We start from the raw sequence: 12,894 nt of genomic DNA on the forward strand, positions 1-12,894 counted from the left end.
TCAGACATCATCAATCACCTTATATATATGGCCATGATTAGAGTCGCCAGGACAGTAAAGCTGCTGCCAATTATGTTAATGAATTGCCCTGACTGACAGGGTTTTGGGGTGGTGGTGGGGGGTGGGGGGGCGTTGTCAAGGAGAATGCCACTTTAACCCATTTTGGGCGGGAAGCCCTTTTGGTGTTAGCATTATGTTATGCTTTAGCTATTGAAAAATATCAGATCTACAAGCTCATAGCGCGCCACTCGGTGGCGCACTACGAGCTTGTAGGTCTGCTATTTTTGAAAAATGTAAGAACGACTGACATAGAAACATAGCTTTTTCAGAAAACTGTCAGGATGTAGAAGACATTTTTAGAATCTGATCTCAGGTCAAAATGGGTTAAAGTGTGGAGAACGCCCGAGGTTTGACAGACAGCCAGCTATACCTGCACGCTGACATGCTGAATAGCTGTGCTGTGTCTGTCGCCAGGGATGATTGGCTCCCGTGATTTAAAAAAACCAAACATCTTTTTTTGGCGTGAAATTACCTAAGGCCGAGTCAAGTTTAACCCATTTTGGGGGCGGGAACCACTTTTGGTGTTTTAAAGCATTATGTTATGCTTTAGCTATTGGAAAAATAGCAGATCTACAAGCTCATAGTGCGGAGAAACAAAGGCTCCTGCCCTATGTGCATCATGCTACCAAAACAGGAGATAGGCTCCTGCCCTATGGGAGGGTGTACCTCATGCTACAGAAACAGGAGATAGGCTCCTGCCCTATGGGCCTCATGGCTCAGCAAGGCTTAATTCTATGGATACCTATTAGCACTGCAGGGGTGCACAGAACTGGTGCACAGGAGCACAAGCATGGTCAAAATAAACCCCTCGGGGCACAGGTCTCCACCAGGGCAGGTCAGGTTGTGGCCTCCTGGTGGCGCTATAATAGGCCAATGTGAAAAGGGTGCCATTTCTTCTTACGCCTTGGATGGCAATTTGGATGATTTGAGGCATTTTGTTCCAAAAATATGTTCCACCTGTCCACCTGTTGGTGGCGCTATAACAGGCCAATGTGAAAAGGGTTACTAGTTGACTAGTTGACTAGTTGCCTAGTTTACTAGTCGACTAGTTGTTTAACTACCTATTATGTAAAAAGAAAAAAACAATATAACTATAATCTACCTGATCTTGTGGCCTACAAAATCAGGAAAAAAATAAAAAATATTATTTTTCTTATCAACTAGTCAACTAGTACCAACAAGGTCGACTAGTGGATTTACTAGTGGACTAGTAAACTAGTTGTTGTTGGTGAACAACATGTGGAGGACGTGTGCTGTACTCACGCAGACAGACGTTGCTGGTGAACATGTGCAGGATGCGCTGACAGCCCTGCCACTCGTTGCCGCTGCCCTCACAGCCGCACCACTGGGACACGTCCATGGTGCTGTTGCTGACGTAGTTGGGGGTCATGATGGTGCCTGTGAGGGGGGAGGGGAGGGGGGGGAGGGGGAGGGAGAGGGTGAGACGCACTGAGGCCCCGGGTTCGATACGACCACAAACACAGCAGCACACACAGATGAACCCATGTAGGACTGAGGCCGATCTTAAAAGAAAATGTCTGATATAAATCCTAAACGTTTTCTGAAAGACCTCATGTTTCTATGTCCGTGGTACTTTTCCATGTCAAGGACCCCCAGAATTATCTGTATTTGGCCGCGGACCCCCATCTGAAAATGTGTTGTTCCAGAGACACCCCCAGAAGCAAAGATTTGAGTTAAAAATGTTCGCTCTGAATATTCAAAGATTTGCGCCACATTTTCACGATAAAAACAAATAATAGCAGATCTACAAGCTCGTAGCTCAGCACTCGGTGCCGCGCTATGAGCTTGTAGATTCAATAGTTAAAGTATAACATATAATGCTTAAAACACCAAAAGGGGGTTCCCGCCATGAATGGGTTAAAGCAATATAAAAATCACACTGCTGAAATATATGTGCGATGTGTGAAGCGTTGTAAAAGGTGTCCCCGACACTGGCATTGTTTCATAAACAATTAACACAATATGTAAAATTATGACACTTCACTAATATTGCTCCTTCTGTTCTACATACTGCCAACCAGGTGACGAAATCGCAGATTGAGGCTTTATCCTTTATCCTTTACTTTATATGATATATATATAGAGGCGATTTTTTTTGCAAGATGCCTCTGAATATATTGCTAGTTTTATCGCTTCAATTGCTCTAACTGCAACGCATTGAGAGCTTGTAGGTCTGCTATTGTCCCTGCTCAACATGCTTCCATAGAAAAATAGCAGATCTACAAGCTCGTAGCGCGCCACCGAGTGGCGCGCTACGAGCTTGTAGGTCTGCTATTGTCCCTGCTCAACATGCTTCCATAGAAGACATGCTGGCTTTTATGGAATCCAACTGAGTGAAATGGCATCCGGAGAACTCGCCAGTTTACCAACTCGCAGCGATTTAGTGCATTCTTGTTTTACTTCAGCTTCATTTAAATTGCATTGAGATAGAGAAATGATAGTTGTTTAGAGTTAACACTAGAGAAAGTTGAAATGCTGAAAGTTTAAACACCAAAGTACCGAAACAATGTAATTCATTTGTAAACAATAGAGGGTATGCGCGTGACATCATCATCAAACCAGGAAGTTATGCAGGAACGCCTACTGAGTGGCAAAAAACTACTTTCTGGCCTTGACAGCCCATACATCCACACAGAAAAGTCATATCTGATCGCATTAAACAACATTAAACAATTTTAAACTCACTTTGTCTGTTGCTTTGCCACTCGATTTGCCACTCGATGTGCCATTCACTTTAAGCATGCGCATACTCTCTATTCCTGAAATGGTAGGCCTACTTATCATTGGAATTCACATACTCACCTTTTTATCATCATTATCTAGCTGACCATTTAATTGCACAAAATTATTTGATCACTTTGGAAATTAACTATAACATTTGTGAGTTTGACTATACAGTTGGAGGCCATCGATATTGTCCTTTTCTTTTTGCTGAGGTTTGTGTGATCTGCGCAAAAGGACAGTTAACCCATTTTGGGCGGGAACCCCTTTTGGTGTTTTAAACATTATGTTATAATTTAGCTATTGAAATAGCAGATCTACAAGCTCATAGCGCGCCACCGAGTGGCGCGCTACGAGCTTGTAGGTCTGCTATTTTTGAAAAATCGTGAAAATATTTATTTCAGAAAACTGGAGGATTTAGAAGGATTTTTTTAAATTTTGAGGTCAGGCCTAAATGGGTCAAATGATAAGGGACAATATCGGTGGCACCCAACTGTACTACACTGATGAAGACAGCATGTTAAGCATAACGATGAAGACATTGATGAAGAATTTTGGCCGCGGCGAGTTGGTAAACTGGCGAGTTCTCTGGTATCCACTGAAATCACTCTTGGCCAACTGAGAACCTGAATCCGTGAGCACATCTAGACTACACTGTCTAGATGCCTACACTAGGGCATTAAGCAAATAGTCGACTAGTTTACTAGTCGACTAGTAAATCCAAATTGGTACTAGTTGACTAGTTGATGAGAAAAAAAAGGAAAAAAAAGTGTATTTATTTTTATTTTTTATTTTTTTCCCGATTTTGTAGGCCTCAAGATCAGGTAGATTATAGTTATAGTCACCATGTACACAGTTTTTCAATGTACAAATATTTATAAAAAAAAAGAAAGAAAATAAGTATTTTTTAAATTTATTTTATTTTTTACATAATAGGTAGTTAAACAACTAGTCGAGTAGTCGACTAGTAAACTAGGCAACTAGTCAACTAGTAAAAATGACTAGAAGTGAATGCCCTAGTCTACACTGCTAAAAACAAAAGTCTACTGGCTTGAAATGTTAACCCTAGCACCCGTAGTTCTGGGGTGAAGAGAGACATACTAGTGGAATACTATAGTATAGAGCCCGTGGGGGATAGCGGTCAACTCAATATATAGTGTTTAAAGTTGCTAACTTTCCAGCACAATCAGTTCTTTTAAAAGTTTATGTGCTCTGCGAGTCCAAAATGTCTGTAGCCTCGGGCTTAACTGTCACCCCCCCCCCCCAAAGGGCTAAGTGTTGATCAAAAACTAACAGGCGAAACTTTTCTTGTTTACCAAAAGTAGCATCTAGAAGAAAATCCCATAAATAGCACATGTTTTTGTGTGGGATAGACTTCGGACTGTGTAGAGATGGCTCCGAGCGGGAAATGTTTTGGGTTTTGACGTTTTGATAACCTCCTGCTGAGAGAGCTATAGTGCGTCAGAACGGTGGATAATTTCCAAAACCGAAAAAACAACAACAAAAAACTTTCCCACAGGGCCGCCCTCTTGCTGATATATATATCTACTGTCAAACTGAGTTGTTAACGCATTTAGACCTGACGTCGAAATTTAAAAGAATGTCTAAATCCTGTTTCTATATCAGTGGTGCTCAATGTTTCATGTCAAGGACCCCAACAATGATATGTAATTGGCCCCCATCTGAAAATATGTTATTCCAGGAACCCCTCAGAAGCAAAGATATGAGTTAAAAACGTTCGCTCTGAAAGAATATAATATTCAAAGATGTGCGCCGCATTTTCACAATTTCCGCGCTACGAGCTTGTAGATCTGCTATTTTTTCAACAGCAAAGTATAACATAATGCTTATAAAACACCAAAAGGCGTCCCCGTCCAGAATGGCTTAACAGTAGAATTTTTTTATTTTTTTTATTCATGCGTCCTTATTTTTTTATCTCCTGTTTGTCTCTCTTTCTTCTGGCGTGTCTCTGCGTGTGAGTAATGCGCCGAGACGCACACACACACACAACCAAATTCAATAAACATGACGCCTGATGTGGAGTGGAATAACGTTTCCTAGCAACCGCCCGTCAACCGCTAATCAATCTTTCTGTGTTTCTCAATGTTTCTTTTGATTGCGATTCCCTCTTCACTACACACCTCTCCCAGCCTGTCAATCTCTCTGTGTCTCTCTCTCTCTCTCCCCCCTCGCTCTCTCCCTTTCTCCCTCTCTTACTCCCTCTCCCGGCCCCTTACCTACTCCCTCTCCTCTCTCTCTCCCCCCTCACTCTCTCCCTTTCTCCCTCTCTTACTCCCTCTCCCGGCCCCTTACCTACTCCCTCTCCTCTCTCTCTCCCCCCTCGCTCTCTCCCTTTCTCCCTCTCTTACTCCCTCTCCCGGCCCCTTACCTACTCCCTCTCCTCTCTCTCTCTCTCTCTCTCTCTCGCCCTCCCCATCCTCTCCCCTCTCCATGTCTCTAGCCCCCCTCCCTCTCAACCCTTTTCTCTCAGCCTCCTTAAGCCCTATTTATACTTATAGTTGCTCTCGTGCTCAGGAATAGCAGATCTACAAGCCCCATCCGGGACGCGCCGTGAGCGCAATGTGCCATTTCCTGAGCATGCAACAAAAAAAAACAGCGTTAAACTATAAATAAATCAGGCTTTACTCTTTCCCTTCATCTCTATCTCTCTCCTACCTCCCCCCCTTCTCTCTCCCTCCCTCCCTCCTTCCCTCCTTCTCTCTCTCTCTCTCTCTCCTTACCTATGAGTCCGGCGTATGCCTTCAGGCACATGGCCCTGCTCTCTCGCACACAGCCGGAGGGCGACTGTGGAGATGACTGGCAATTATGCTGGAAATCAGCAAGTCGAGATCTAACACACACACACCCAGACACACACACACACGCACGCACACACACGCACACACAAACGCACACGCACGCACGCACGCACATGCACACACACACGTGCGGCACAGAGAGGGGACAGAAAAGAGGAGGAGGAAAGCAGAGTTAGGCATTTTCTGGTGATGTTTTGACAGCTGGAGTTTGGGGGATTCAGAGCCCCTTACAAAAGATGAGAAACATTTTGATCATAAGTACATTGTGCATGTACTGTGCAGAAAAATATTTCAAACATTTCCACTCTCAGCCACACATCGTCTGGAACAAACTCCCGGAAAAACTGCAGGTCTGCTGCAAAAAACTCTCAGTTCTTTTGAAAATCAAAGCCCAGAGACTTTTCTGTTTGCCGTTGCCTTTCCATTGAGCTTTCTTGATTGATTTCTTCCGCTGCACTGTAAGCTTAGTATTTTATGTTTTATTTTAGATTATTCTCTATTTTCTATTCTCTCTAATAACTATATTTTAATTGTATCCACTGTCTGTTAATGCTTTTAGTGTTTTGTGCAAAGCACTTTGAATTCCCTTCTTGTAGGAACTCTTCTTGTCTTGCCTTGCCTTGCCTTGCCTTGCCTTGCCTTGCCTTGCCTTGCCTTGCCATGGCGCGGTCTAGATACCGGAAGGTTCCCAGTTCGAACCAGCCGTCCGACACGTTAAAATGACCACCGCTGAAATGCCCTTGAACAAGGCATCAACCACTACGATGAAATGTGTTCTATGAGCAGGGCCTGGCTGGAAACAAGTTCTTGAGCTTAGCCCAGATACCCTGGGTAAATATAGATTTCATTTCATTTCATTTCAAACACCTCACTATTAGTCTCCAACAAGCCTACTTTGACTTATAAATGTATGTTTAAATTGCCCAAATCAATAATCTGTTGGAATGAAAACCTTCTTCAACATTCAAACTGTGTTAATATGAAAAAAACGAAAATCACAAAAAAAAAAAAATCTAGTTTATTTTAGATTTTCTGCCTTTTCATTATAGGCGAGATGAGGACCATTTTGCTAGACCTGGTCACAAAAGGTCACCCTACTCATATCAGAAGCGTAGCGTCCATTAATGGGCCACTCGGGCACAGGCCGAGTCACTTGAGATCTTGCCCAGTCTAGCTTCTGAAAGACGCAGTGGGCGAAAAACAAAACAAAAAGCAACAAAAGAGGCAGTCCCTCACCGCTATGCATGCAAATGTCTGTTGTAGCAAAATCACAGCAAGCTATGCCTTTGTTTTCAAACAAACCCCCCGTTAGCAAATCGGCAAAACCGGTTTCACCTATCAGCCATTTAAAATGTTAAAGATTAAGGACAATGAATACTTATTAAAACATGAAGAAGAATTTTGAAGAACTACTAATTATTCTATTTAATTCCCCAGAATCATAACTTTTGAAATTGTATAATTTCCTGTTTGCACGTATCAGTTTACGAGCAGAGGATTCTGCTCGTCTCCATCGGGTGAAAGCACGTGAAAGCCTCACAAGTAGCAGATCTACACTCTGAAAACGCATCGCTTTGCTCCGCTGGGGCCTCATCATCAACTAGGGCATTAATTTGACGAAAAACACAAAAAGTTAAAATATGAAAATGAGAGGCTTTTGTCCCGAAACAGCGAAATCTCCTGAACTGTGAGTGAGTGAACATGAATCCTGATGTATGTATGGATGGATGGATGGAGGATGCCATCTGCTTCCACACTCCTACATATCGGTAACTGAGAGAGTACAAATGTTCCGTCACTCAGTGCCAGAGGGAGGTATAGCCCACGTACACGATGGCTGGACCCGCTGCATGCATAATATCTTCACACTGCACATTGTGAGCAGATGTTCTACAACCGCAATCATGTCACATATATCACCCGTATACTGTATATTCCTTTTCCTAACGGGCGCCAGGAACAGTACAGGAGCACAATGAGTGTGTGTGTGTGCCAGCCAGCCAGCCAGCCATTCATTCATTATTCATATCGTCTTCCTCCTGCTAGACACCTCATCTGCAGCCAGCCACTCCATGTAGGGGGTGCGCGCGCTTATCCGACATTATACCATAGGACCGACATACGGAAAAACGATCGGATTAAGGTTGGCGAACATGCCTTAAGGTTGGCGAACATGCCTTAAGGTTGGCGAACATGCCTTAAGGTTGGCGAACATGCCTTAAGGTTGGCGAACATGCCTTAAGGTTGGCGAACATGCCTTAAGGTTGGCGAACATGCCTTAAAGGAGAATTCCATGCTAGAAGGCTTTCTTACCTTTCGTTGCAGTTGTTAGGTCCGCACCAAAGTGGTCTCCAGGTGTCATTTTGTGCAAAAACGCGTTATTACCCCTACCCCACCATAAGCCCTGAATGGGGTGCTGGGTTTTAGTGCTAATTCGCTTATTTCCATTGCTTGAAAATCAATCAAACTTTACTGCAAAGTAACCCCATTGCTGTGTTCCAGCCGTAAAGCGCCAAGTCTCGTCTATCGCGAGATCTCGCGAGACTTCGTGAGCTCCATCCACTTGCATGGAGCATACTGTTGACATTATGAAGAGAGGAAAATTGATTTTCGAGCAATGGAAATAAGCAAATTAGCCAATAATGCGTTTTTTGCACAAAATGACACCTGGAGACCACTTTGGTGCGGACCTAACGACTGCAACGAAAGGTAAGAAAGCCTTCTAGCATTGAATTCTCCTTTTAGGTTGGCGAACATGCGTTAAGGTTGGCGAACATATGCGCTGCTCCGTGCTTGCGGTTATGGTTAGGTTAGTGTTTGAGGTAGGTTGTCGTTGTCGGACCAATAGTATGTCGAAACTAAAGCCTGTACCCCCATGTAGGCATTATCATCTTACGGTCTACGACACGAAACAAAAAAAACGTTCTGCTAGACCACTTGTTCCCAAACAGTGGGTCGCGGACACATCGTTCCTTTATTTTTTTTGTTTCCCCACTTTTTGTTTTGAATTATTATTATTTCAAAACATTTTCAAAATACATTCCCTTGTAGATCTTCTATTTTGACTCGTTTCCCACTGAGCAATAGTTAGCTTTTAGACGGCTAAATTGCCGTCTAAAAATGGGGTAAAAATTGTTTTTTACGTTGAAACGACGTTGTTTCAACGTCTATTTTTAGACGGTCTAAAAATAGCCTGGCCAATCAAGATCTAAATATAGACCGTCTATAAATAGACGTTGAAACAACGTTGTTTCAACGTCTAATCTAAGCCTTTAGACCGCTAAAAAACTTTCATTTTTAGACTATTTTTACCCCATTTTTAGATGGCCATTTAGACATCTAATAGACTAAAAAAACAACTAATCTCTCTTTTGAGCGTCAACCTGAAAAGTTTGGGAACCACTGTAGCTAGACCACAACTTTTTAAAACGTTTAGATTCCGAGCCATTACGTTATCTCTCTATATATATATATATATTGTACAATGACTTGTAACAGCAGAACACGTTTAAAACTCCAGGATTGCTATCATTATGTACATTAAAGGGATAGTTCAGATTTTTTGAACTTAAGTTGTATGAAATACTTGCCATTAATATAGTGGTTGCAACTGTATTAATTGATTGCCCTAGTCCTGTGGTGGGAGTTCTGCTCTGGTTTTGGTGAAATATCAAGTAGTTCCGGTCATTTTGTGGGGGGCACTGGGGGCCACGCAGTAAAAGTAAATGAATCCACAAAACTAACGTAATTTGTATTGTTGATCTATTTCTAAAATATTAGTGCAACTTCCGTTCTTTTTTTACCCCTCTATCACACAGAACTATGTTTTTTGTGTCCATATCACTACGCCCAAAAAATAGTTCCATGTGATAGAGGGGTCAAAGTTGAACGAAAGTCGCACTAATATTTTAGAAATAGGTCAACAATACAAATTACGTTCGTTTTGTGGATTCATTTACTTTTACTGCGTGGCCCCAGTGCCCCCCACAAAATGACCGGAACTACTTAATATTGACCAAAACCAGAACTCCCACCATGGGACTCGGGCAATCAATTAATACAGTTGCAACCACTATATTAATGGCAAGTATTTCATACAACTTAAGTTCAAAAAATCTGAACTATCCCTTTAAAGCTAAATAAAATCTCACGACAGAAAAAGAAAATGGTGTCTGGCCAAGTCCGAACTATAACCAGCAATGTGTTTCAAAAACCATTAGCACAAACCAGTTGAATCAATTGCAGATCGATGCTAAATTCATGCCAGAGGGTTAACCTTCATTGGGATTTTCTGGAAGATTGAACATGCTTTCTATTAGCTAGTTTGACCACTTCAAATACCCTTTAATCTTAAAATGGAGGGTATGCGCATGCATTAAGTCAGTGGCAAAGTGAGTTTAATGTCGTGTAATGCAATCAGATAGGACTGTTTGGATGTTTGGGCTGTCGAGGCCAGAAAGTAGTTCTTTTTTTGTCACTCGTTATGCGTTCCCGCATAACTTCTGGGTACGATGATGATGTCCAGTGGCGTGCACAGACATTTAGAGGGGCAGGTGCTCAAGTTAAAAAAGGGCACCTTGTGCAGCGCGTGGAACCGGCCAGTTGCCTTAATCCATTTTGGGCGGGAACCCCTTTTGGTGTTAGCATTATGTTATGCTTTAGCTATTGAAAAATAGCAGATCTACAAGCTCATAGCGCGCCACCGAGTGGCGCGCTATGAGCTTGTAGGTCTGCTATTTTTGAAAAATCAAAAAAAAAAAGAGAAAAAAATGTTTTTTTTTCCTTTTTTTTCTTCAAAAGGGCACATTGCCAAAAGGGCAGGGGGTGCTCTAGCACCCCCTAGTGTCTATCTGTGCACGCCACTGATGATGTCACGCACATACCCTCTATTAACCCATTTCGACCTGAGGACGATTTTACAAAATGTCTTCTAAATCCTGACAGTTTTCTGAAAAAAAACCTATGTTTCTGTGTCAGTGGTTCTCAATATTTCATGTCAAGGACCCCCAGAATTATCTGTATTTGGCCACCGACCCCCATCTGAAAATATGTTGTTCCAGGGACCCCCCCAAAAGCCCCCCCCCCCACCCCCACCCCAGAAGCAAAGATTTGAGTTAAAAACGTTCGCTTTGAAAGAATATATATTCAAAGATTTGCGCCACATTTTCATGATTTTTCAAAAATAGCAGACCTACAGCTTGTAGATCTGCTATTTTTCAATAGCTACAGTAGAACAGAATGCTTAAAACACCAAATGGGGGTTCCCGCACCAAAATGGGTTAACAAAAAAACGGCAATAGGCTATATATCTACTGTAGTGTGACGTGTTGTAAGCTTGTAGATAGCATATTTCCGGTGCATGACATGAATGAATGAATGTACAAGCTCAAGTGTATAGCCTATTCTCAGTGAGTGTCACACTTCCATATAGGAGAGGAGACATAGAGGCTTCTATTCTATGGAATCCAAATGATTGAAATCAGTCGTGGCGACTGCAGAACTTTAATCCATGCATGCATTACATTATGGGGTTGGCTGGGTGAAGCTTTAGTGGCTAGAGATTGATTGACTGATTGATGGAGTTTATAATTAATGGTCGTATACCATTTTCTTCCTTCCTTTTTACATCGCATTAAAACATTTCAGGATGTTATTAACCCGTTTAGGCCTGACGTCAAAATTTAAAAAATGTATTTTTTTAAAATGACTTTTTTTCTGGAAAACCTCATGTTTCTATATCAGTGGTTCTCAATATTTCATGTCAAGGATACCAAAAATTATATGTAATATGCCGCCGACCCCCATCTGAAAATATGTTGTTCCAGGGACACCCCCTCAGAAGCAAAGATTTGAGTTTAAAACTGAAACTCTGAAAGAATATATATTGAAAGATTTGAGGCACATTTTCACGATTTTTCAAAAATAGCAGACCTACAAGCTCGTAGCGCGGCACTCGGTGCCGCGCTATGAGCTTGTAGATCTGCTATTTTTCAATAGCTAAAATATAATGTTTAAAACACCAAAAGGGGTTCCCGCCCAAAATGGGTTAATGCTTCTTGCTCCAGGTTCTGTGTATATAATGGTTGAGCCCCACGGCAGCTTTTAACACCTTGATTGCCCGGGGTTATTTAATCCATTAAATCAGAGCGCCCAGCGATTTATAGCAGTTTGGAGCACTTTCACAGACGGAACGGATGGTATCCCGGATGTGGCTGAAGCAGCTAAATTAACACTCTACAACACTCGACAACAACGGGAGGTATGATTCAATCTACCGCGACTAGCGACTGGACCGCGGTGGGCCGTCTTAACACATAATCTTTGCTTAGAATTGGACGGGATGATTTAGATCAAGAGTTATTAACGTTTTAAGATTTTCGCAGGATTTTGAAACCTCCATAAGTTTGGAGAGCGGATCGGTCCCGAAATGTAAACGTTTCTGACGACAGGTAAACAGTGTGCGCTTGCGCTAATGATAGCAAAGTGTGTGTGTGTGTGTGTGTGTGTGTGTGTGTAGTGTGTGTGTGTGTGTGTGGCGCAGGGGGGGGGGGCGTTCAAACTCCTTCTCTTAACTCATTATGAGCGGGAACGCCTTTTGGTGTTTTAAGCATTATGTTTTACTTTAGCTATTGAAAAATAGCAGATCTACAAGCTCATAGCGCGGTCTGCAATTATTGAAAAATCATGAAAATGTGGCGCAAATCTTTGAATATATATTCAAAGAGGGGGGGGGTTCCCAGAACAACATTATGTTCAGATAGGGGTTGGCGGCCAATGTCATATTTTTGGGGGTCCTTGACATGAAAATGTTTGAGAACCACTCGTATAGAAATGATTTAGAAGACATTTAAAAAAAAATCGACATCAGGCCTAAATGGGTTAAAGTGGACGCTGACGGTGGCACTGGGAACTTCATAAATGCTAACAGCTAGCCGGCATAGAAAAAAAATATTAATAAAAAACAGACACGTAGTCTTACAACAGACTATAGAGTGGCTTCTCCCTCAGCAACAACGCAAAAGGCTTTCAGACAGTTAGCTTTATTAACCCATGCTGGGCGGGAACCCCTTTTGGTGTTTTAACTAAGCATTATGTTACACTTTAGCTATTGAAAAATAGCAGATCTACAAGCTCATAGCGCGCCACCGAGTGGCGCGCTATGAGCTTCTAGGTCTGCTTTTTTGAAAATAGTATATATAATCTTTCAGAGCGAACGTTTTTTTTTATTTCGACGTCAGGCCTAAATGGCTTAATTATAAGTGGATTCTTGAAT

The 12,894-nt window shown here is 42.2% G+C and overlaps 1 protein-coding gene across 1 annotated transcript in view; it reads right to left on the reverse strand.

The window, feature by feature from the left end:
* LOC306928842 (GDNF family receptor alpha-4-like) overlaps positions 1–12,894 on the reverse strand; it is a gene marked incomplete at both ends in the record, with an annotated part of 36,300 nt that overhangs the window by 4,754 nt on the left and 18,652 nt on the right. The window contains 2 exons of the mRNA XM_079509114.1: positions 1,324–1,458; positions 5,544–5,653. Of these exons, the coding sequence (XP_079365240.1) occupies positions 1,324–1,458; positions 5,544–5,653 (245 nt within the window). The remainder of the gene's footprint in view (positions 1–1,323; positions 1,459–5,543; positions 5,654–12,894) is intronic.

Source organism: Electrona antarctica, assembly GCF_951216825.1.
Source record: "Electrona antarctica genome assembly, chromosome: 8".
In the NCBI taxonomy this organism is placed as follows: Eukaryota; Metazoa; Chordata; class Actinopteri; order Myctophiformes; family Myctophidae; genus Electrona; species Electrona antarctica.